Source organism: Lutra lutra, chromosome 1, assembly GCF_902655055.1.
Source record: "Lutra lutra chromosome 1, mLutLut1.2, whole genome shotgun sequence".
Lineage (NCBI taxonomy): Eukaryota > Metazoa > Chordata > Mammalia > Carnivora > Mustelidae > Lutra > Lutra lutra.
The window spans coordinates 47,313,967-47,340,278 of record NC_062278.1 but is presented as its reverse complement, the minus strand read 5'-3'; the positions used below and the strand labels follow the sequence as shown (position 1 = coordinate 47,340,278).

Below are 26,312 nucleotides of genomic sequence, written 5' to 3'. Positions count from 1 at the left end.
GTACCTTTTCAGGAGCTATTATAAGACTGCCCCTTGTAGGTATTATTGTGTATTTGGAAACAGTTGATGTGAGACCTCTGGGGTTGGGGCTGCTAGTAAGATTTCATCCATGTAATGGCAAATATGACATGTGGGTTATAATTGTCAAATGGGATCGAGAATCTTTCCGACAAAAACTGGCACATCATAGGAGAGTTAGTCATGCCTTGAAAGAGAACTTCCCAGTGAAATCTTTGTAAAGGTTCTTGTTGATTTACTGTTGGAATTGAAAACACAAAATGCTCTTTGTTTGAGGGGTGGATAGGAATAGTGTAAAAGCAGTCTTGTAAATCCAAAACTACTAAAGGCCATTTAGTAGGTATACAAGAGGGAGCAGGAAGTCCTGGTTGTAATGAACCCATAGTTTCCATGGCAGCATTAATATTGCAGAGATCTATTATAATCTCCATTTGCCTGACCTTTTCTTTACCAGAAAAAATGGAGAATTCCAAGGAGAAAAAGAAGGTTCAATATATCCATTTTCTAATTGTTCTTGAATTAAAACTTTTAGAGCCTTCAGTTTTTCTAATGTGAGGGCCAACTGGGGGTGTCCAAATAGGCTCGTTACTTTTCCAGGTGATTGGAATTGGTGAAAGGGCTTTATCAACCCCAATGGCCCCTGTATAAAACCCAGCCCAACACAAGTATCATTAGGGTTAAGATCTATAGGTTCAGGCACTCCTTGTAAGTTTTTACCAAAGCCTCTCCTAGGAATATACCCCATGTTTTTCATCATGTTTTTTATAAGTGAGGATGTAGGTATGTGAATTTCAGCATCCCATTGTTGTAATAAATCTCATCCCCAGAGATTAATAGGTATGGGGGCAATGTAAGGTTGAATAGGACCTAGTAATCCCTCTGGGCCCTTACAGGGCAGAGGTTGGCTGCTTTGTCTCAACTGCTGAGTAGTTACATAGCCAAGACCCTCAAAGGCATAATCAGCAGGCATTGTAGGCCATTGGCGTGGCCAACATTGATAAGAAATGAGAGAGATACCTGCTCCAGAATCTAAAAGCCCTTCAAATATTCATTCCTCAATAAGAGAGCTTCACTTGAGGTTGACTTCCTTCAAACAGTTTCTTAGAAAAGGAATCTTTTTATTAGTACTGCCGAATCCTCCTTCCCTAAAATTTGAATATTGAGTAGGCATAATATAGGGAAGTAGAAAAGTTGGGCGGCTCATTCACCTGCTGAAAAGATCCAAGGAACAGTGACAGAAACCATAATTTGAATCTCACCATAATAATCAAGAGTCTATTACTCCAGTATGTATTCTAACTCCTTTCATAGTTAAACTACTCCGTCCAGGCAGGAGACCAACCGTATTTGGGGGTACAGGTCCATATAGGTTTGTTGACAATTTATAAGGGCACTGAGATGGATGTATAAAGCAAGCCTTAGAGAGAGGGATATCAAGAGCAGCGCTCCTAGTCCCTGAGTAGCAGGGACTAAGTCCATTACTGAGAGTCACTGTTGGGTACAAAGAGAATAGGATAGTTCCATGACCCCATATTTATTGGGGCCTCGGGTTGGCCTCTTAGGGAATTTCCCTGATGAGGGTTCCCCAAAGGATTTCCATCTTTCTCGTTTTTAGACTTACATTCCTTGGCCCAGTGTTTGCCTCATCGAGAGCAGGGACAAACATTAGGCGGTTGAATCTTGGATTTATTCAGGGGATTGGTGGGAAAGGAGGATGGGTGGTAAAGGGAGGGAGACAGCATTTTTTTTTAAAGATTTTATTTATTTGAGAGAGAGAGAGCATGAAAGGGGCGAGGGCAGAGGGAGAAGCCAGCTCCCTGATGAGCAGAGGGCCTGATGTGGGACTTGATCCTGGGACTCCAGAATCATGACCTGAGCCGAAGGCAGTTGTTTAACCAACTGAGCCACCCAGGTGCCCACAGCATTGTTTTTTTATGTGTCCTGTTTGTCCACGATTAAAACATTTTGTCTGCAATTGCTTTTGAACAGCCATGGTTTCTAACGCTGTTATTCGGGCCTGAGTTTTAAAGGGTCCTACATTACAAGAAGCTTTTAAATAATCCATGACATCGCCAGATTCTCTAAGAGGTCGAATCAGGGCCTGACAATCTTCATTAGCATTATCATATGCTAGTTGTCTTAAGAGTATTTCCTGAATTTGTTCTCCTCTTATCTGTTTTTCCAATGATTCTTGTAACCTGCAGATAAAATCAATGTACGGCTCTTTAGGCCTCTGTATTTTTGTATACCTGGCAGTATAATCGGTGTCTGAATTAATTTTTTGCCAGGTTTGTAAGGCCACATCATATACGTGCGGAAGGGCTGCAGGAGGGATGTTATGACTTTGATGATTAGAAGTCATCCAAACTCCTGTTCCCAAGAGTATATCATAAGTAACAGCATCTACATTCCCTTTCTGTCCTAAACTCCTGACCTTTTCATGTGGCCTCCTCTGAAAGCCACATCTTCCATTGTGGAAATTCAGAAAAGGTTAATAGCATTTTAGCTATGAGTTGAAAATCATAGGGAATCCAGCGGGCATTATTGCTCCAACTGGATAAATATTTATAACAATAAGAAGAAGTAGGCCCCTACATGGAACATACCTTTTCAATTCTCTTACAGTCTCCATCAGCATCCTATCGTAAGTATTTGGCCTGTTAGTATGAAAAGTTACAGGGAAAACTAAGTGAAGCTCATGGGGGTGAGACGGTGTAGAAATAGAATTTTGTTTTTTAGATTTTATTGGTCCTAATTGTAACATGCATAAATTATCATCCAACCCAGTTCACTTCCCTCATTCCCAAAGAGGTCTGCTGCTCTTTCCTTGTCCTCATCCCCGTAGGAAATCAAGGTGCGGTGGCCAAAGGAGAAACATGGATTTGTCCTTTTTGCCAAAAAATAATTTTTTACTTTCGGTTTGAATTTGTTGAGTCGTTTCATCATCTAATTCATATGTATGCAGAGAGGCACTGTTTCAGCCTTAAGATCCTCTTCGTTACGTTCCCCGCTAAGAATTAAACCAACGTCCGTGTAACCCAAAACTCCACAGGAATTTTTGCACCTTGTCTAGAGGCCTTTTCCACATTACCACATGTGCACTACCAAATTGTCTTTTCCAAGGTTCTTTCATCGGGAAACTAAGGATTATATTTGCTAATAACACCCAGACAAGTTCTTAATTGACATCTGGATACTCGAGCACCTTCCTGAGATAAAAGGTGTTGTACTAATGCTAGAAAAGGCTGGGGGCAACTTTGATTCTGCCCCATTGTTCTCATTTACCTCCTTCTGTGAGGATTTCTGGATCCCTGCGTGACTCTTCCTTGATTTCAGTTCCCTGTTCAGGTGCCACTTGTCACCTTCCCGAGGTGGGGATCCTGGTGATCAAAGCCTGCGTGATGGGGGAACTACCGACTGATGATCAGTAGATATCTTTATTTCTTACAATCACTTCTTTTATACCTTCCCTAAGATCCCATTAGAAATAGGATATAGATTTATGTGCAGGGCATGGGCTACATGTGGGATGTGATTTACGTGCAGGCAATCAAGTGTGACAAGTGAACAATAATGATTATCACTTAGCTTTAAATAACAATATCTCTTAGCTTTAAATGACCAGAGAATGTTAAGGATTCTCCACACTTACCAGATCTATCTAAAGGAGGACAAGAAAACACTCCAGGGATCCTCCCACGTTTATTCCTGGTGTGGGCCGAGGATGACGCTTGCCCTCCGTTTCCTGGAGTTTTCTCACAGGATTCGACAGGACCCCAGTCACATTGGTGAGGATCCCGGTGGTATTCCAACACAGGGGGGAAATAGGGTAAGAAAGGTAAAGGAATTGGTGTGAACTGAAAAGAACACCAATTGACTCAGTAAATCATATGTGTGGCTAAAGGGTAACTGCCAAGTTCCCATGAAGATTTTGCAATACATAGGAACAACTTCAGCTCAGGGTGAAGGAGTTGATGACACTAGCTAACACTACCACAATTTTTGTTCTCCTCTCTAAATGCTAATCATCATTCATAAACCCTATTATTCTCTCAGGTAACTGTCCAAACTAACCTGAGAGTCCCTTTAGCTCATTTAACATTCTATGCACAGGTAAAGAACAGAATTCTAGAAAAAAATGTCAGTTTCATAAGAATCAGCAAGATGATCATCACATGACTTAGTGACTTTAGCAAAGGTCATTTACTTTAATCTCATTGTCTCACAGGTCATCTTTATTTATGTCACAGAGTTAATATGTTTTGGGAACTGAATCTCCCCATAGAAATACACTGATGTCATCATAGGCAAGTCCCATAAGCATTTGATGGAAAGTTTAATTTTGCATTGTGAGGAACACAATTATTCACACTGACTTATTAGTATAGTCTCCCAGATTTTCATTCTTTTAATCCCAAATGTTTCTGAGAAAAAAATTATATCCTGAAATTATATGAGACTTCACACCATGCAGACACACACAAAACCAATATGATGTTATAAAACTCAGAGCATTCAGGTAACAGAAGTGTTCAGATTTATCTTCACCTTACTATACTTTACCTTACCTACTATTTTTACCTTACTATTAGTGTTCATAAGTATTGATTTATTTCAATTAGTTAGCATTTTTAAATTGTTATTAGGTTTCAACTTCTCACCTTTCTAGGTCTTCCCACTGCTGAAGGCTATGGCAAATCAGCATGAGATTTGAACTCAGTTCAAATCGACCTTTTCTGATTATAAGGTAGATCTTCAAAACATACAGGTAAGAGTGCACCTTAATTCTGTTAAAGAATTCAAGCAAGTACATTGAAAGTTAATTCTAACATAGTTGAATAATTAAATGACTTATTTTTAGTACTTTAAACAAGAAAGTAAAACATTCAGCCTGTGCTTTTATTTTGATGTTTTGAGTATGGAAAAATAAACCCATTTTGACCACAGAATTTACATAATTAGACACATTGGTCATAATATCCTAAGGGATCCCTAAGTAGTAGTAGAAGAGAGCCTTTGAGGTAAAACAAAATTTGTTCTCAAAAATCATATTTATTTTTAAGATTTTTTTTTCATTTATTCATTTGAGAGAAAGAGAGCCAGAGAACTCAAGCAGAGGGAGAGGCAGAGGAAGAGGAACAAGGAAAATTCCCACTGAGCTGGGAGCCAGACATGGGGCTCAGTCCCAGGACCTGGAGAGTCATGACCTGAACCAAAGGAAGATGCTTAAATATCTTAGCCATCCAGGCAACCCATCTCAAAAATCACATCAAGATTTAAGATTTTTCTCTTTATCTAAGTGTTATAAAACTAAAATATACAGGCAAGCTTATGTTTATTAGCTTTCAAACTACTGTGATATACTTCAGAAAATATTACATAAGTTTCTTAGGAAGCAGGAAAATAGTAGCTGGGTCACTTCCAGTAAGAGAATGATGCATAAGGTCTTTTGTGATAAATTTCCAAGAATTTGCTTTGTAGCCTGTTCTTCAAAACTAGCAGTCTCAATTTGTGGAGACTAAAGAGGTCACTAAGGATCAGTGATAGTATACTGACAATAAGTTCACCTATCTCAGGTCTTCGAAGCTAGGACTGGAATCAATACTTTTTTTCCCCCCTTTATAGTATTATATAACTCCTTTTATTTTTTTAAAGATTTTATTTATTTATTTGACAGATAGAGATCACAAGTAGGCAGAGAGGCAAGCAGAGAGAGAGAGGAGAAAGCAGGCTCCCTGTGGAGCAGGAAGCCCAATGCGGGACTTGATCCCAGGACCCTGAGATCATGACCTGAGCTGAAGGCAGAAGATTAACCCACTGAGCCACCCAGGCGCCCTAGCATTAAATAACTCTTATGAGAAGTAAAAGTCATAGCTGAAATCAAATGTCTATAATTCTAATAAAGAAACTGTACATGCATATTTTTTAAAAAGCCATGTGTATTATACATAAACAACTCTAGTTTGTGTTGGGTATATAGGGTATGCTTGAGAATGCAAGAAGTGAAAATCAGTGTAGTCTAGAGCATTTAGTTAAAGCTCTCTTAAGGAGCATAATATGTAAACTATGCCTTACATAAAGATGGGAAGGATTTAGAAATCTGGGCAAAAATCAACAGGAATGACGGGATGGACAAAATCAGTTTTTATGGAAATGGATCTAATACTCGGAACAGGGTTGAGAAAGGTGAAAATACATAGATATTTATTTCCTTGGATATCCCAAGTAATTTTCTCTAAAGATGAAAGTCTTATTGTAATCCTTTGTGATCTTTATAGAATTCCTGAGATATAAATTTAACATATCTGTTGTATGCTCTTTTCAAGCATTCATTCCACGGGGAAAGTATATGAAAACTTTTTGTTCAGTTAAAAAAATGTGTATACATGAAGATTGACAGCAAATTTATTTTAAGGATCTTTAATACAAAAACTGACACTGATATTGTTTGTGAGCATTGAACCAAATATGCGAATGCTAGATTTCTATACTATTCATACATGAATTCATGAAGACAAACCTTTTCCTCTATAAGCATTCTTCTTGGAATTACAAAAGTATTTGTGGGAATGCTGATTTTTGGAGTTGAGCTTATAAAACTGACATTATTAGGGGAATGATTATTCCCTAGATGTTTTTGTGTCTATATCCAGAGATACTGAGGGGAAGTTGAATTAGCTTCTCTCTTTGTTGTATAAAGAAAAATTTGGAAGGAAAGTTATACACACTCTAAATAAGAATCTTATATCTCCAGAATTCCTATCTCAACAGAGAAGGTGGATATGACTGAGGATAACTACTCCTCGACCACTGAATTTATCCTCATAGGATTTACAGACCACCCACAGTTGAGGACCCTCCTGTTTGTGGTGTTTCTCACTATCTATGTAATCACTATGGTGGGGAATCTGGGCCTGGTGACATTGATTTTTATGGAGCATCGTCTTCACACACCAATGTACATCTTTCTGGGCAACCTGGCTTTGATGGATTCCTGTTGTTCCTGTGCCATTACCCCCAAAATGTTAGAGAACTTCTTTTCTAAGGACAAAATGATTTCCCTTTATGAATGCATGGCACAATTTTATTTTCTCTGCCTTGCTGAAACTACAGACTGCTTTCTCCTGGCAACAATGGCCTATGATCGCTATGTGGCCATATGTAGCCCTCTGCAGTACCACACCATGATGTCAAAGAAACTCTGCATTCAGATGACTACAGGGGCCTACATAGCTGGAAACCTGCATTCCATAGTTCATGTGGGGTTTCTCTTTAGGTTAACTTTCTGTGGGTCAAATGAAATTAATCACTTTTTTTGTGATGTTTTCCCATTATACAGACTTTCCTGTGTTGACCCTTATATCAATGAATTGATGATATTTATCTTTTCAGGTTCAGTTCAAGTCTTCACCATCGGTAGTGTGTTAATATCTTACTTCTACATTCTTTTTACTATTTTCAAAATGAAATCCAAAGAGGGAAGAGGCAAAGCCTTATCTACTTGTGCATCCCACTTTCTCTCTGTCTCAATATTCTATGGTTCTCTTCTCTTTGTGTACCTTCGCCCACACGCAGTTAATGAAGAGGATGAAGATATACCTGGTGCTGTATTTTATACTCTAGTGATCCCATTACTAAACCCCTTTATTTATAGTCTAAGAAATAAGGAAGTAATAAATGCTATGAAAAAAATTATAAGGAATATTTTATAACATCCTAAAAAATATATCATCCTCTGTGAAAAATTAGCTTAAATTTGATAATATGTTTTTCAAAATCATGTAATATTGAGAAAGGAGAAAAGAACCACTCTGCCCATAGAATTTTCAATTACTAAAACATGATATTTAGGAGTCAGATAATAAGTTCAACAAGGAGAGTTTCTGCTACAATGTATTGTAAAATCTAAGCTTTAGCTCCCAGCAAGAATGAAATGGATAATTCTTCAGGTCACACACTGTGTCTCAAAGAAATTAGTTAAATTATTAGCTAACAGTTTCGATGGGTAATGAATTACACTTTTCAACAAATACAACAAATATATGAATAAAAGTCAGTTAGATAAAGATCACTTCCATTTAAATTAATTTAAAACAATGAGTGATGGAACACTGAAAAAATTAAAAAAAATAATATTGTTGACAAATTTCTGGAATTCTAAAGCATAATCTTACAATCTCTGGCACATTCCAGGTTCTCAAGAATTAATCCCTTCTTAAACAACACCAACTGTCCGAATTAAACTGTATATCTTTGATTCTTAAATTTCTTTGAGTTTATTCAAGAGAAGATATTTGAATATTAGTTCACACAGAATATTCTTAAATCAAGAATATGTTCACCTTCAAAAGGGGAAATTTTGTTATATATATTTTACCACAATTAAGAAATGTTGAAACCAAGAAAAGAAGGCTAGTAAAAATGTACAATAAAAAAAGACTATTTTCATCTTTAGTGTTAGTCAATTTTACTTTCAAGTTCTCTGAAATAGAGTATCTGTATACTGGTGATGTAGCACTCTGTAGGCCATAAATGGTATTTATGGACTGGATATTCATATGGATTTGGCTGTTTTCATATAATTTGATTAGGGTGTCCATCAAAAATGCAGTGTATTCCTGAATACACTAAATTGAACCAAGGCATTTTTCTCTCTGATATTACTTATCTTGGTTTTACTAGGAATTCCACCAACCTGTACTTATTCCAGTGTAAATTACTGATACATTCTCAGCAATAACAAAAAGTTGGAGTTGCTATAAAGCATAAATGAGGCACAAAATAGTGACAATTCTAAATTCATAAACAAAAATATTTATTGGTCATTTATATATGCAAATATAAAAGAAAACCATATATTACTGAGAACATGTTATCTGCTAGGCACAAAACTATACCTTTCATATATATTACCTACCAATTGGTTAGAAATGATTTTTCATGTATCTTCTCAGTAAAATCCTCATACTTTGAAACATTGAGTGGCTTGCTCAAGTTCAGCCAGATGACTGAGATTGAGCTAGAATTTGTATCAATGATGCTTGGGAGTTCAGAAAATGGAGATGCTTATCCCCTGGGCTACTTAGACCTTATTCAGCATCAGAAGTGACATGTGCCTTGAAAATGATTTTAAAATATGATGTTTTGAGGAGAAAAAACGAATGAGTATGACTACAGTCAATGTTTATGGAAATTAGTGTGACATTGGGAACTGGGGTGAAGGAGGTGAACCATGGACAGAGTCAGAAATTTGACAAAACTTTTGTTAAAAGCTGTTGCAGAATATGGGAAATAAGGGTGGGAGGGAATCAGGTTAGTAAGAATCTTCAAAGCCAACCCTTAAGAATCTGAATTTACCCCAGAGGACTCAGACACTGAATACTTCCTAGAACCAGGTAATATGATTGTATTTTTTGAGAAGAGTAATCTGGTGATCGGAATGATGCTAGAAGAAATAAGGCTAACTTCAAGAATTCTTATACTAGGTGATGAGAGTTGAAATTGGAGGATAAAAGGGGAGGAGTGCTCAGATATAAGCAACATTTTAAAGGAAAATAATGAATTATAACTATTGGATAATAAAATGAAGGCCTATTTTCTTCTGAGAGTACCAATCATGTTATAACTTATTTCCTTTACTAATACTTAAAAATGTACCTCACACAATTGGCCATTCACTAGCCATTTGCTTAATATACATTGAAGTTAATATGTAGTAAGTTTGCTATTTTTATTTTTAACAAGTTAATAAATATTTTTTAATTTCTTGGTTTTAATTTATAATATTGCAAGATAGATATCTGTTAGATATCACCCACAGAAACAAAGCTTTACAGGATCCTAAACACTTTTTTTAAGGGTGTAAAGGAATTCAGATACCTGAGTTTGATGAATTCTGTTTGTTTGTATCCACTCTCTATTGTAGCGGATATTTTTGGTTCACATGCATTGATCCCTTTCCCTTTTCCAAGCATACCACAAGTTCCGTTTACATATTTCTGCACCACACACTGATAACCCTTTGTAACACTGAAGCCTAGAGGTATGCTAAGGGAAGAGTCTGTGACTTATTTGAGGCCAGTGAGACCAAAGAGGGAATTTTATGGAAATTCCCGGGAAATACGTTTTCTTGGTTTTAAGAGATCCACAAAAAAGTAGTCTTTCTCTGAATGTCATGTTTTGTGGATATGAAATCTGGCACAGTCTACAACCTTTTTGCCATCAAAAGAGACACCAGCCAGAAGTGAAGTCAATACACATGGAGGGCATAGCTGAGGGAATCACAGAGAAACAGACCCAGGGTTTCTGGAATTAGCACGCATTCTCATTTCAAAATCCAATAGATCTCCTTACCGTTATCCTTGTTTGTAAAAATGCTTTTAATGCCAATAAATAAATATTAACAGGTACATTTATGCCTCTTGTCTCATCTTTCATTTTGGCTTTATTTTAAATTAATTCTAAGACACCCTTTTAGCTTGTAAATAACATTTCATCACCATCCATTTAACTACTCAGCAAATCTCTTAAATTTTTTACTTTGACTTCTATATTTTAATTTCCTATAGCCCCACTGAAAAAAATGGGGAACAAAGAGGTTTCCTAATTTGTCTACAGAAATATTAAGGTGGAGCTCAGGGATCAAATTGAGGGATCCAATCCAAAGTCCATGTTCTTAACCACTAAGTCATATTGTACACAACGTAGAGAAGTGAAAGTAGCACAAGAGGAAAACTTTCAAGAAACTAAGCTGTTAAGTGGATAGAGAAACAGGGCAGAGAGTCAAGAAAAATGTGAATCAATGACATTTTCCTCCAGATTTGTTTTGGAAAAATTTCAAACCTACAGATAAGTTGAGAAAATGCCCATGAATTTTGACAATCATGATTAGTAGTTATTGACATTTCACCACATTTGCCTAACAATCCACCTGGAAAACGTGTATACATACATATTGAATACAGGTATGTATATGTGAGTATACATATATATGAGATTATGATAGTTTACCCAAAATTCTTCAATGTATTTCTCAAAAGAACAGAGACATTTCCTACACTGTCATATCGTTTTTTAAAGATTTTATTTATTTATTTGAGAGAGAGAGAGCGAGCAAGGGAGAGTAGGAGGGAACACAAGTGGGAAGGGGAGAAGCAGGAGCCCTCGGTGCATGGGACTTGATCCCAGGACCCCAGGATCATGACTGGAGCTAAAGGCAGAGACTTAACTGAATGAGCCGCCCAGGTATCCCATCATATCATTATTACCCCCAAGAAATTTAACATCACCTACTATGATGTTCACACTAAAATTTTGCCCAAATTGTCCTACTTGGAAATATATTTTTTCATCAAGAATTCAATTAAATGCCACTACTTGGTGTATTATCATTTTTCAATCTCCTGTAATCTAGAACAAACCTCTTGCTTTTTTCTTCTTTCATGACATTTAAAAATGTTTAAATCTTTGTGTCAGACATCATGTAAAATATCCCACCATATCTATTTTTGTGATGTTTCCTCATGAATAGATTAGGTTAAATAATTCAGCCATCACAAGTGTGCTGTTTTAAGGTGAGGCCTATGACATTAGCTTGCCTTGTTAACTGAAGCCATTTACTGATTACTTCATTAAGGTAGTATCATCACCATCTGCTCTACAATAAAGATAACATATTTCCTTCCTATGAAAATCTAATCTGTAGGGTGGTACCTGGATACCATGTGAATTTCTTGTTCCCTAATAATATTTCATCAACAGTTTTAGCATCCAATGACAATAATTTTTTGAATCAATTATTATCATTGGAAGCATAAAACTGGTGATTGTTTTTCCCCAAGTGCTCTCTGGCGGCATTCTGAGAAATGAGAATTTACAAAAAAATTTTGAACAGTTTTGGATTTATAGAAAATAATATAGTATAGAGAATTCCCATATCTGACATACCCATTTTCCTATGTCATTACTATCCTACATTGGTATGGTACTTTTGTTATAATTAGTGAGCCAATATTGATACATTGTGATGAAGTGAAATTCATACTTGATTCAGACTTGCATAGTTTAATCTAGTGTCCTTCCATCCAGAATCCCATTCAGCACATCAGTTTAAATTTAGTCACCACGTTCCTTTAGTCATCAGGTGTCTGCAATATCTTTTCAACATTCCTTAAGTCCTTGGTAAGTTTTGAGAAGTTCTAATCAGACATTTTGTAGAATGTCCCTCAACTGGGATCCTTCTGATGTTTTTCTCATGATTAGACTGGGGGGATAGCTTTTGAAAAGAAAGGCCCTAGAGGTAAATCACCATTTTCATTACATCCTGTCAGTGGAAACTACTGTCCTCATCACTTGTAACTCTTGATGTTGACCTTGACCACCTGGTTGAGGTAGTGTTGTTAGGTTCCTCTGCAGTGAAGCTGCTTTTTCTCCACCCTCTCTTCCTGTGTTCTGTGTAAGGAAGTAACTATCCACAGTCCACACTTACAGAGAGGAAAGAAATGGACCACCTCCCTGGGGCAAAGTATCTATATAAACTGGAATTCTTCTGCATGGAAGATTTATCTAGTCACCTCACTTATTTATATTTTCCATCCTCTATTTACATAAGTATGGGATCATGGATATTTATTTTATACTTTGATTACACAGTACTTTTATTACACAGTACTTTATTAATTTTGCTGCTCAAATCATAGGAGTTTTGGCCACAGGGAGCTGTTCCCATTGGCTCCTTTGTCCGTTTGACATACACGCATCACTGTGTATGCAGGGTGAGTTTGTGTTTGTTTGTTGTTTAGCTTTGGTGTTTTGTTGTTGTTGTTGTTTTCTGGCATTCCAAGATGTCCCAGGCTCATCCTGCATATTTACTTCCTGCCCTAGTCAGTGAACCAGCTATTTTTCCAAGTAGATCTAATTCCTTTGCCTGCAAAATGATATTAAGAAACAAAATCTTGGGGTGAGGGGTCAAGGTGGCAGAGGAGTAGCAGGCTGAGATGACATCAGGTAGCAGGACATCAGCTAGATAGTTTATCAAAACATTCCAAACACCTACAAATCCAAGAGGAGATCAAAGAAGAGCAGCAATGTAGAAAGAGGAAATTAACTACTTTTTGAAAGGTAGGACCTGCGGGGAAGTGAATCCAAAGCAACAGGAAGATAGACCTCAGTGGGACGGGTTGGCTTCTTGCAAGTGCTGGAGCAACGGAGCACAAAATCAGAACTTTTTATAGTGTGCTCCACTGAGGGGCATAGCTCCAGAGGCTAAGCCGGGGTGAAGCCCATGTGGGTACAGCATGGTCTCAGGTCCCGCAGGGTCACAGAAGGATCAGGGGTGTCTGAGTGTCTCAGAGCTCACAGGTATTAGAGTGGGGAAGCTGGCTACAGAGGTGGAGTAGAGGAGTGAGCTCTCAACTCAGGGGTACCTTAAACTGTGATCTGTGGCACAGTCAGGCCATTGTTCTTTGAGAAGAGACCCACAAGATCCTGGGAGTCCCCCTGGAAGAGTGCAGGAATCTGCTGGGTTTGAGACTCCAGGCAGGGCTATGTGACAGAGAAAGAGATGTCTGGTCATAGGCTGGGTAAGCTTGGAGCATGGCTGGACACCAGGGAGACAGGAATGATTGAGGGCTTTTCTCTGAGGGCGCACCGAGAAGTGGGGCCCAAGCTCTCAGCTCCTCCAGGCCAGAGATTGGGAGGCTGCCATTTTCATTAACCATCCTCCAGAACTCTAAGGAAAACGTTCAGGGAACAAAAGCTCCCCAAAGCGAACCCAAGCAGATTACTTAGCCCGGTCCCTGGTAATGGCAGTGCAATTCCGCATCGGGCAAAGGCACTTGAGAATTACTACAACGGTCCCCTCCCCTAGAAGATCAGCAAGAAATCCAGCCAAGACCAAATTCACTTACCAAGAACAGTGGAATTCCAGAGGAGGAGAAAGCAAAGCACAGAATTCATGGCTTTCTCCCATGATTCCTTAGTCTTTCAAAGTTAATTAATGTTTTAAATTTTATTTTTCTTTCTTAAGTTAATATTTTTTTAACTTTTACTCTTTCCTCTTTTAAAGTTTTTTCATTAGTTTATCTTAACAATACCTTTCATAAAAAATATTTTTTGAACCTTCATTTTTATAGTCCTATTTTATCCTTCAATGTATCTAACTTTATATTTTGTATACACATAGGGTTTTTTCTTCTAAAAATTTGGGATACAACTTCTTCTAATAGATCAATATATACCCTAAAAAAAAAAAAAACAAAAAACAAAAACAAACAAACAAACAAAAAAACACAGGACTTTGTTCTAGTCTCCAACCTGAGCGAATTCTCTCCACTTTCTTTTTCTTTATCCTCCCAACTAACTTATCAACTCCTTTTTTGGAAATATTTTTTGAAAATTTTCATCTTTATAGTCATATTCTATCCCTTCATCGTGTTTACCATATATATATACACATATTTTCATTATTTAAAATTTTGGAGGTAGTTTCTTTTATGAGACCAAAATTCTCCCAAATTTATTTGTGTGACTCTGTTCTATTCACCAGTCTAATATATATATTTTCTTCTTTATACTTCTTCTTTCTTTTCCTTTTTTACATTTTTTTCCTGAACTTCTTTTTACCCCCTTTTTTCCTCCCTTGATTTGGGTCTCTTCTGATTTGGTTAAAGTATATTTTCCTGGGGTCTTTGGCACCCTTTTAGTATTTTATTTGCTTCTTTCCATATTCTTATCTGCATAAAATGACAAGGCAGAAAAACTCACCACATACACACAGACAAAAAGAACAAGAGGCAGTACCAAGGGCTAGGGATGCAATCAATATGGACATTGGTAATATGTCAGGTCTAGAGTTCAGAATGACAATTCTCAAGGTGCTAACCGGGCTTGAAAAAGGCATGAAAAATATTAAAGAAACCCTGTCTGGAAAATAAAAGCCCTTTCTGGAGAAATAAAAGAACTAAACTCTAACCAAGATGAAATGAAAAAAGCTATTAATGAGATACAATAAAAATGGAAGCTCTTACTGCTAAGATAAATGAGGCAACAGAGAGAATTACTGATATAGAAGATCAAATGACAGAGAATAAAGAAGCTGAGCAAAAGAGAGACAAACAACTACTGGACCACAAGGGGAGAATTCGAGAGATAAGTGATAACATAAGATGAAACAACATTAGAATAATTGGGATTCCAGAAGAAGAAGAAAGAGAGAGGGGAGCAGAAGGTATATTGGAGAGAATTATTGTAGAGAATTTCCCTAATATGGCAAAGGGAACAAGCGTCAAAATCCAGAAGGCTCAGAGAACCCCCCACAAAATCAATAAGAATAGGTCCACACACCCTCATCTCATAGTAAAATTTACAAGTCATAGTGACAAAGAGAAAAACCTGAAAGCAGCCTGGGACAAGAAGGCTGTAACATACAATGGTAAAATTATTAGATTAGCAGCAGATTACCCACAGGGATCCTCTAAGCAAAGAGAGCCTAAAAGTAGTAGATCAGAAAGGAACAGAGACAATATACAGTAATACTCACCTTACAGGCAATACAAGGGACTAAATTCATATCTCTCAATAGTTACCCTGAATGTAAATGGGCTAAATGCCCCAATCAAAACACACAGGGTAGCAGAATGGATAAATGGGTAAAATGGATAAAAAAACAAAACCCATCAATATGCTGTCTACAAGAAACTCATTTTAGACCCAAAGACTCACCAGATTTAAAGTGAGGAGGTGGAAAACAATTTACCATGCTAATGGACATCAAAAGAAAGCTGGGGTGGCAATCGTTATATCTGATCAATTAGATTTTAAGCCAAAGACTCTAATAAGAGATGAGGAAGGACATTATATCATACTCAAAGGGTCTGTCCAACAAGAAGATCTAACAATTTTAAATATTTATGCCCCTAACATGGGAGCAGCCAACTATATATACCAATTAATAACAAAATTAGAGAAACACACTGACAATAATACAATAATAGTAGCACCTTTAATACTCCCCTCACTGAAATGGTCAGATTATCCAGGCAAAAGATCAACAAGGAAATAAAGGCCTTAAATGACACACTGGACCAGATGGACATCATAGATCTGCTCAGAACATTCCATCCCAAAGCAACAGAATACACATTCTTCTCTAGTGCACATGGAATATTCTCCAGGATAGATCACATCCTGATTATAAATTAGGTCTCCACCGGTATCAAAAGATTGGGATGATTCCTGCATATTTTCAGACCACAATGCTCTGAAGCTAGAATTCAATCACAAAGGAAATTTGGAAAGAACCCATATATGGAGTTCCTTCCAATATGAAGACTAAACAGACTAAAGAATGAATGCATCAAACATAAAATTAAAGAATAATTGAAAAAATTCATGGAAACAAATGATAATGAAAACACAACAGCTCAAAATATGTGGGACACAGCAAAGGCAATCCTGAGAGGAAATTATATAGTGACAAAGGCCTTTCTCAAGAAACAAGAAAGGTCTCAAATACACAACCTAACCCTACACCTAAAGGAGCAGGAGAAAGAACAACAAAGAAAGCCTAAATCCAGCAGGAGAAGAGAAATAATAAAGATCAGAGCAGAAATCAATAAATTAGAAACCCCAAAAAACAATAGAACAAATCAACAAAACTAGGAGCTGGTTCTTTGAGAGTATTAATAAGACTGATAAACCCCTTGCCAGACTTATAAAAAAGAAAAGAGAAAGGACCCAAATAAATAAAATCATGAATGAAAGGGGAGAGATCAAAACCAACAGCAATGAAATACACACAATTATAAGAACATATTATGAGCAACTATATGCCAGCCAATTTGACAATATGGAAGAAATGGATGCATTCCTAGAGACACATAAACTACCACAACTGAACCAGGAAGAAATAGAAACCATAACCAGTAAGGAGATTGAAACAGTTATCAATAATCTCCCAAAAAACAAGAGCCCAGGGCCAGACAGCTTCTCAGGGGAATTCTATGAAACATCTAAAGAAGAATTAATTCCTATTCTCCTGATAATGTTCCAAAAAATAGAAATGGAAGGAAAACTTCCAAACTCATTTTATGAAGCCAGCATTACCTTGATCCCAAAACCAGACAAAGTTCCCATTAAAAAGATAATTACAAACCAATATCCTTGATGAACAAAATGGGAAAAGTTTCACCAAAATACTAGCCAATAGGATCTAACAGTACATTAAAGGATTATTCACCACGACCAAGTGGGATTTATTCCAGGGCTGCAAGATGGTTCAACATCCACAAATCCATCAATGCGATACACCACTTTAATAAAAGAAAGAATTAATAAAAGAAAGAATAAGAACCATATGATCATCTCAATAGATGCTGAAAAAAAGGTTTGACAAAGTACAGCATCCTTTCCTGATCAAAACTCTTCAAAGTGTAGGGATAGAGGGTACATACCTCAATATCATCAAAGCCATCTATGGAAAACCCATCGCAAATATCATTCTCAATGGAAAAAAAACTGAGAGCTTTTCCGCTAAGGTCAGGAATATGGCAGGGATGTCCATTATCTCCACTGCTATTCAACATAGGACTAGAAGTCCTAGCCTCAGCAATCAGACAACAAAAAGAAATTAAAGGCATCCAAATCGGCAGAGAAGAAGTCAAACTATCACTCTATGCAGATGATATGATACTATATATGGAAAACCCGAAAGACTCTACTCCAAATCTGCTAGAACTTGTACAGGAATTCAGTAAAGTGTCAGGATATAAAATCAATGCACAGAAATCAGTTGCATTTCTTTACAGGACAGAAGAAAGAGAAATTAAGGAGTCAATCCCATTTACAATTGCCCTTAAAACCATAAGATACCAAGGAATAAACCTCACCAAAGAGGCAAAGAATCTATACTCAGAAAACTATAAAGTACTCATGAAAGAAATTGAGGAAGACACAAAGAAATGAAAAAATGGGGATGCCTGGGTGGCTCAGTTGGTTAAGCAGCTGCCTTCGGCTCAGGTCATGATCCCAGCGTCCTGGGATCGAGTCCCGCATCGGGCTCCTTGCTCAGCAAGGAGCCTGCTTCTCCCTCTGCCTCTGCCTGCCATTCTGTCTGCCTGTGCTCGCTCTCTCTCTCTCTCTCTCTGACAAATAAATAAATAAAATCTTTAAAAAAAAAAATGAAAAAATGTTCCATGCTCCTGGATTGGAAGAAGAAATATTGTGAAAATGTGTAAGTTACCTAAAACAAAGTACACATTTAATGCAATCCCTATCAAAATCCCATCCTTTTTTTTTTTCAAAGAAATGGAACAAATAATCCTAAAATTTATATGAAACTAGAAAAAACCTCAATTAGCCAAAGGAATATTGAAAAAGAAAGCCAAAGTCGGTGGCATCACAATTCCAGACTTCACGCTCTATTACAAAGCTGTCATCATCAAGAAAGTATGGTACTGGCACAAAAATAGACACATAGATCAATGAAACAGAATAAAGAGCCCAGAAATAGACCCTCAACTCTTTGGGACCATGACCCGAGCTGAAGGCAGACACTTAACTGACTGAGCCACCCAGGCACCCCCAAATCCATTCTCTTATTTTGGTATTCCAGATGCTCCACAGTCAACCTGTGTCTTATCTATCCCTTTCTTTTCTCCTCCTACATCAGGGCATTTGGCCATGTGCATTCCTTCACAGGCCTATTGGCAGTTGCTTCAACTAATTGCCTTTCAATGTTTCCCTCAACTAAAACTCCTTCTTTCTTTCCTTCCATCTCAGTACTACTCATCCTTGAACTCAAATCAGATCTCCATGAGGACTTTTCTAGGTCCTTCAAATAGAATTGATTCTTTCCTTTCCTGATTTACATGATACTTCACTGCTTTTATGATGCATTCACTTCCATATCACGTGTGACTCATATGTGTCTTGATTGTAAAAGTCTTGACTGCATATTAAGTCACCAATCATGTCATGCATCTTTCTGAGAAACTGACTACAAACTGAGCTGGATCCTGCTGCATTAACTGCTAACATTACCATTCTGCTTACCTTTTATCAAGTACTTTCTATATGCAGGGTATTGAAAAAGACAATGGAAAGTGTGTGCACAGGATGTGAGACTGATGGGGATAATTTCCTAGTTTTTATATATGGCTGCTGACAATAAGTTCATCCTCTCATGGGGAGAAAGAAAGGCACATACATTGCTAACCAGTGTTCAATTTAGCCTATAGTATATAAGAAGTGTAAACAAGTTGTGTAAAAATATAGTGAGGGAAGTGAATAGTGACCAGGATGAAGAAAGAAATGTTCCCCAGTGGAAGTATAATTTCAGATAACTTTATAAGATATGCAAGGTAAGAATTGGGGAAGAACATGAGGAAAAGCAGTAGACTGAGGAAAACATGTATAAAAACCTGTAGTCTTAAAAGAGACAGACCAAATTTTAAAAAATGGATAGTAAGCTAAAAAGCCTCAAGTTTATTCATACATGATACAGGGAGACAAAACAGGTAACATAAAAGGAATAGGAAAAGAGATTGGAAAATGTCCTGTTTGATTCCTTTGCATATTTTCTCTGCTTTACCAATTCATTAAAACCTCTCTCCAAGGTCACAACTAAATTTAAATGCCAAAAGTAAAGAATATTTAATCGTTTTCCTAACCAAGTGTAGTGATTGGTACTATTAAAGTCCTCTCTGGCTTCTTATGATAACCCTCTCTGCTTCTATCTTCTTGATAGCTGCATCTCAGTATTTCACACTAGTTCATGTTTCACTCTTTGCCCATAATGATGCTTCCTTCTGATTGTTCCTTGACCTCCCTCTATTTTTTTTTTAAATAAGAGACACGGTAGGAGAAGTAATTTCTTTTTTTTCTTTTTTAAAGATATTATTCATTTATTTGACAGATCACAAGTAGGCAGAGAGGCAGGCAGAGATAGAGAGAGGAGGAAGCAGGCTCCCTGGTGAGCAGAGAGCCCGATGTGGGGCTCGATCCCAGGACCCTGAGATCATGACCTGAGCCGAAGGCAGAGGCCTAACCCACTGAGCCACCCAGGCGCCCCAACCTCCCTCTATTTTTATTCTAGAGTTTTCCCCATATTATCTTGTCTACTCTCTGTTTTCAACTATCTTTCAACTACTGATGAAAGATAGTTGATGGCTTCACTAGAGAAGATATTTCAAACTATTTTGGTGTACATTTATGTTTTTTTTCATTAACATATAATGTATTATTTGCCCCAGGGGTACAGTTCTATGAATCATCAGGCTTACACATTTTAGAAAACTCACCACAGCACAGACCCTCCTGAATGTCCATAACCCAGTCACTCTATTCCTCAACTTCCACGCTTAGCAACCCTCCATTTGTTTTGTGAGATTAAGAGTAAGTGTCTCTTCTAGTTTGTCTCCCTCCTGATCCCATCTGGTTTCATTTTTTCCCTCCCTACCCCCGACGACCTGTGCCCTGCCTCTCAAATTCCTCATGTAAGAGAGATCATATGATAATTGTCTTTCTCTGATTGACTTGTTTCCCTTTGCATAATACCCTCTAGTTCCATCCAGGTCATTGCAAATGGCAAGATTTCAATTTTTGATATTGTATAGTATTCTATTGTATACATATACCACATCTTCTTTATCCATTCATCTGTTCATGGACATTTAGGTTCTTTCCATAGTTTGACTATTGATGACATTGCAACTGTAAACGTTTGGTGCATGTGCCCCTTTGGATCCCCACATTTGTATCAAAAGTTACAAATAAAGGGCCCTTGGTTGGCTCACTTGGTTAACCCCTGGTTTGGGCTTCAGTCATGAACCAAATGTCCTGAGATCTAGTCCTTTGTCAGGTTCCCTGCTCAGGGGGGAGTCTGCTTCATGCTCTCCTTCTGCCCCTCACCCCTACTCATGCTTTCTGTCAAAAAAAAACTTTAAAAAGTCATTTAAAAACATCAACAAATAGCAACCTAAACATATTTAAAAGCTCAGACATGTCTAACCAAAGGACAGATAAAGGATATGAAAGTGGTGTGAGAATTGATATTTCTTCATTAAAAACTGTGAAGTTTTATGGGGATAAAGTGATCTTGAATAAGTAGATGAGATATTTAATGAATACTTATAATTAAGAGCAAGGATGAGCTGCCCAATATGCCACAGTTTGTAAGTGACAGAACGTAGGTTGAGATGCAGGGAAAGGTTGGGAGAACTAGAGCAGAGTAAAAACCAGTCAGTAAGCTAGGCTAGAAGGGGAATTTTTCAAATTCCTGAAAAATTTCTGAAAAAGCCATAGCGTAGGTCGACTTCTGAATGGCAGTATGAGAAGTTCCATGGCTCAGTTCCCAACAGAACAGTATCAATGGTGACAATTTTATGTTAAAATACATGATTTAAAAATCTTTGGGAAGTGAAGGCGACAGTGCTAGTGCTCTGGCTGGTTCCCAACCCGGAGGTGGTGCTGCCACAGGACCGCACGACAGGGGCCAGGGCACCACAGGGTGGTGAGGACTGGCTCGGTGTCCCCCATGGGCCTGGGGCTCCTAGGATGAGCTGGTGGGTGCATACACCCATGTATAAGGAGGAGGTAGAAGAGAGCAGCTACTATATATTACAATAATGTGCATGCTCTGCATGCTCAAAAACGTGCTTGCATCCAGTGCGGGGGGAATGTGCTGACCTCTGGCTTTCCCCTGGGCCCCCTGCAGATGCAGCTGAGCCTACACTATGATGAGAACTACCACCAGGAGAAGTATGGCAACATGGGGCTAACTGATATCAACAGCAAGGTGAGGATGGAGATCAACACGGCGCCTACCCCTGCTTTGCTCTACACACCTGTGCTCATCAGAGGCCAGGAAAGGCTTGTGCTTTAGGTTCTGTGCCCACATTAAGCTGTGAAAGCTGAAGTATTGTGAGCACAGGACTCACCTGAGAGCAGTAGCAAGTCCATATCTATGCTATTCCATCTTAGGGATCCTGACTCCCAGATCAGGGATTTCTGCAAACCTCACACTTCCTCATGAGCTGAGACCTGGAGCTATGGCCACTCTGCTTTCAGGCCATAGCAGTCTGGGTAAGCTCATGGTGTCTGCATCCCTCCCACGGCCTACAGGTTTTTTTTGGCACCAAGTGGATGATGTTCTGGACTGTGGGTATTTATTTCCTCCAAAAAAAAAATTAAAAATTTAAAAAGGAAGGAAGAAAAGAGTCTCTGACTGGAAATTGTCCTAGGGTATGCAGCAAATGAAACATTCATTCAAGAAAATGTATTAAAATTTGGTAAGAACAGTGAGAATCTGCAGCATTTGAATCATACCCTTCGCAGATCAGTGTGAGGAAAGGCCCACTTTTTCAGGTGCAGACAAGAACAAAAAACTCCCTCCCTGCAACCCCTCTACCTCCTAGTAGTTGACTGTGTTACCTCCCAGGAGGGCCACACCCAACAGCTTTTCTCACCTCTTTGCAGCTATGTATTATAGAAGTTAAATTCTAGGCAATTGTAATCAAGAGTTTGGGGATCCCTTCTACTCAGTCCACACTCTGATGATAGAGACTCTATCTTAGGTATGACTTCGATAGCAGGGATATGACATGGAGGGAAGTGGGTCACTATCACTACTCCCATGTCTAAAAGTTGAGTCTCAGAGATTTTACCCCAAAGGGAAGAAAGGTGTTAAGAACAGTGACCTACAAAGGATCCCTCAAAGAAAGTGATTCTATTGGCAAAAGATGATTAGTGGGAGAATGGTGGAACTATTGGTGTAACATCCAGCTGGTTTACCTAGAAAAATGCCAGATGGGAGAAAATAAGGAAGAGCTTGCCTTGAATCAGAAAGACCCTCAAGCATTAGCCTCAAAAACCATGTTTCAAAGGGGCCTAAATTTAATTGCTTGTGAATGTGGAACAACTTCTTCCCCAAGACATTAAAAAGAGAGAGAGCACGCTCATGGTACTACTGGGAGTTCATGGGGCCTAAGACTGGATGTGTTCAAAGAAGGAGATAAGAGAATTTCTGATAAAGTCATGGTCATCCCAAGGGACTGTGTGCATGCTGCATCCTTGGAAGTGCAACACCAGAGGCTTTACACTGCAGAGGAAATGGACTTCACACACACACACCCACACACACACTCCACCAAGTCACTGAACAAACAAAAATATTACAAGACCCAAGGATGAATGAGTATCCAGAGTTCTACCATATATTATCTTAAATGCCCAGTTCTCAACAACAAAAAGTCATGATATGGGCAAAAACTGTCACCCATCCATCAGAATATTAACAGAAAACATAAACTGCCTTTGAGAGCAATCATATATGGACTTAACTTAAAAATAATCATGACAAAAATAGTCACAGACTAAAGGAAACCAGGATTAAATAAATAAAGGAAGGTATGAACGCAGTGTTATATGAAGCAGCGACTATCAATAAAGAGAAAGTTTAAAGAAAAAACGCAGTGGACATTCTGTAGTTGATAAGTACAACTGAATTTAAAAAAAAATCACTGAAGAAATTCAACTGTAGATTTAAACTGACAGAAGAAAGATCTGTGAAATTGAAGTTTTATCAACAGAGAGTATGCAATCCAAAGGAGGAAGGAAAAAAAGAATGAGGAGATATGCACATACCCTCAGAGAAATAAAGCCAGCATTAAGTGCCTCAGTATGTGCTTTTGGGTATACCAGGAAAACATGTTTCTGATAAAAGACTTGTAGGAAAAGATCCAAGCTGTTTGTTGATAAACAATAATAAGCAATGAACAGAAAGTCTACAAACAATCTAATAAAAATTGGGCAAAAGATCTGAACAAGCATTTTATCAAAGAAGAAATATAAATGATAAATAAGCAGGTGGAAATCTGTCCACAGTGTTTGCCATAGAAAATTGCAAATTAATACAATAATGGTATATGTAAAACATTGGCTAAAATTAAGAAAATAAATACCTGTTGCTGGCAAGAATATGGATGATAGAAACATACACACCCTCACTCTCTCAGCTGAGAGAGCACAGAAGCAATGACTTTGCAGAAGCAATTAGCATAGCTATGGCCCAGATTTTGGTTCTTTTTTATGTTTATTTTTTTATTAACATATAATGTATTAGCACCAGGGATACAGGTCTGTGAACCGCCAGGTTTACACACTTCACAGCACTCACCATAGCACATACCTTCCCCAATGTCCATAACCCCACCACACTCTCCCTCCCCACTCCCTACTGGCACAGCCCACCACACTCTCCCTCCTCCCTCCCCCCGGCAACCCTCAATTTGTTTTGTGAGATTAAGAGTCTGTTATGGGGTACCTGGGTGGCTCAGTGGGTTAAAGCCTCTGCCTTTGGCTTGGGTTATGGTCTCAGGGTCCTGGGATCGAGTCCTGCATCAGCCTCTCTGGTCAGCGGGGAGCCCTCCTCTCTTTGCCTGACTCTCTGCCTACTTGTGATCTCTGTCAAATAAATAAATAAAATCTAAAAAAAAAGGGGGGGCCTCTTATGGTTTGTCTCCTTCTTAATCCCGTATTGTTTCATTTATTCTTTTCCTACCCCTTAACCCCACCCCCACGTTGCCTCTCAAGTTCGTTCATTTCAGGGAGATCATATGATAATTGTCTTTTTCTGATTTACTTATTTCCTTAAGCATAATATCCTATAGTTCCATCCATGTCGTTGCAACTGGCAAGATTTCCTCTCTTTTGATGGCTGCATAGTATTACATTGTGTATATATACCACCTCTTCTTTACCCAATCATCTGTTGCTGGACATCTAGGTTCTTTCCATAGTTTGGCTACTGGGGACATTGCTGCTATAAATATTTGGGTGCATGTGCCCCTTTGGATCACTACATTTGTATCTTTAGGGTAAATACCCAGGAGTGCAATTGCTGGGTTGTAGGGTAGCTCTATTTTAATCTTTTTGAGGAAACTCCATGTTTTCTAGAGTGGTTGCATCAGCTTGCATTCCCACCAACAGTGGAGGGGGTTCCCTTCTCTCCGCATCCTCGCCAGCATCTGTCATTTCTTGACTTGTTAATTTCAGCCGTTCTGACTGGTGTGAGGTGGTATCTCATTGTGGTTTTGATTCATATTTTCCTGATGCTGAGTGATGTGGAGCATTTTTTCATGTGTCTGTTGTCCATCTGGATATCTTCTTTGCAGAAATGTCTGTTTATGTCCTCTGCCCATTTCTTGATTGGATTATTTGTTCTTTGGGTGTTGAGTTTGATAAGTTCTTTACAGATTTTGGATAGTAGCCCTTTATCTGATATGTCATTTGCAAATATCTTCTCCCATTGGGTCAGTTGTCTTTTGGTTTTGTTAACTGTTTCCTTTGCTGTGCAAAAGTTTTTGATCTTGATGAAGTCCTCATAGTTCATTTTGCCTTTGCTTTCCTTGCCTTTGGTGATGTTCCTAGGAAGAAGTTGCTGTGGCTGAGGTCAAAGAGGTTTCTGTCTGTGCTCGTGGAAAGGATTTTGATGGATTCCTTTCTCACATTGAGGTCCTTCATCCATTTTGAGTCTATTTTTGTGTGTGGTGTAAGGAAATGATCCAATTTCATTTTTCAGCATGTGGCTGTCCAATTTTCCCAACACCATTTGTTGAAGACACTGTCCTTTTTCCATTGGACATTCTTTCCTCCTTTGTCAAAGATTAGTTGACCATAGCATTGAGGGTCTATTTCTGAGTTCTCTATTCTGTTCCACTGATCTATGTGTCTGTTTTTGTGCCAGTACCATACTGTTTTGATGATGACAGCTTTGTAATAGGGCTTGAAATCTGGAATTGTGATGCCACCAGCTTTGGCTTTCTTTTTCAATATTCCTCCAATATTTGAGGTCTTTTCTGGTTCCATATAAATTTTTGTATGATTTGTTCCATTTCCTTGAAAAAATGGATTGGATTTTGATAGGGATTGCATTAAACGTGTAGATTGCTTTAGGTGGCTTAGGCACTTTCACAATATTCATTCTTCCAATCCAGGAGCATGGAACATTTTTCCATTTCTTTGTGTCTTCCTGAATTAATTTCATGAGTACTTTATAGTTTTCTGAGTATAGATTCTTTGCCTTTTGGTTAGGTTTATTCCTTGGTATCTTATGGTTTTAAGGGCAATTGTAAATGGGATTGACTCCTTAATTTCTCTTTCTTCAGTCCTGTTGTTGGTGTAAAGAAATACAACTGATTTCTGTGCATTGATTTTATATTATATTTTATATCAATGACGCTTTACTGAATTCCTGTGCAAGTTCTAGCAGATTTGGAGTGGAGTCTTTCAAGTTTTCC

General features: G+C 38.1%; 1 protein-coding gene across 1 annotated transcript; it reads left to right on the top strand.

Moving 5' to 3' along the window:
• Positions 1–6,800: 6,800 nt before the first annotated feature.
• On the top strand, positions 6,801–7,730 carry LOC125096054 (olfactory receptor 5K1-like). Its single transcript, XM_047722684.1, has one exon. The coding sequence runs from the start codon at positions 6,801–6,803 to the stop codon at positions 7,728–7,730; it is 930 nt and encodes a 309-aa protein (XP_047578640.1).
• Positions 7,731–26,312: the final 18,582 nt, after the last annotated feature.

Coding starts and splice junctions, on each gene's coding strand:
- LOC125096054 (XM_047722684.1), top strand. CDS start 6,801: ATGACTGAGGATAACTACTCCTCGACCACTGAATTTATCCTCATAGGA.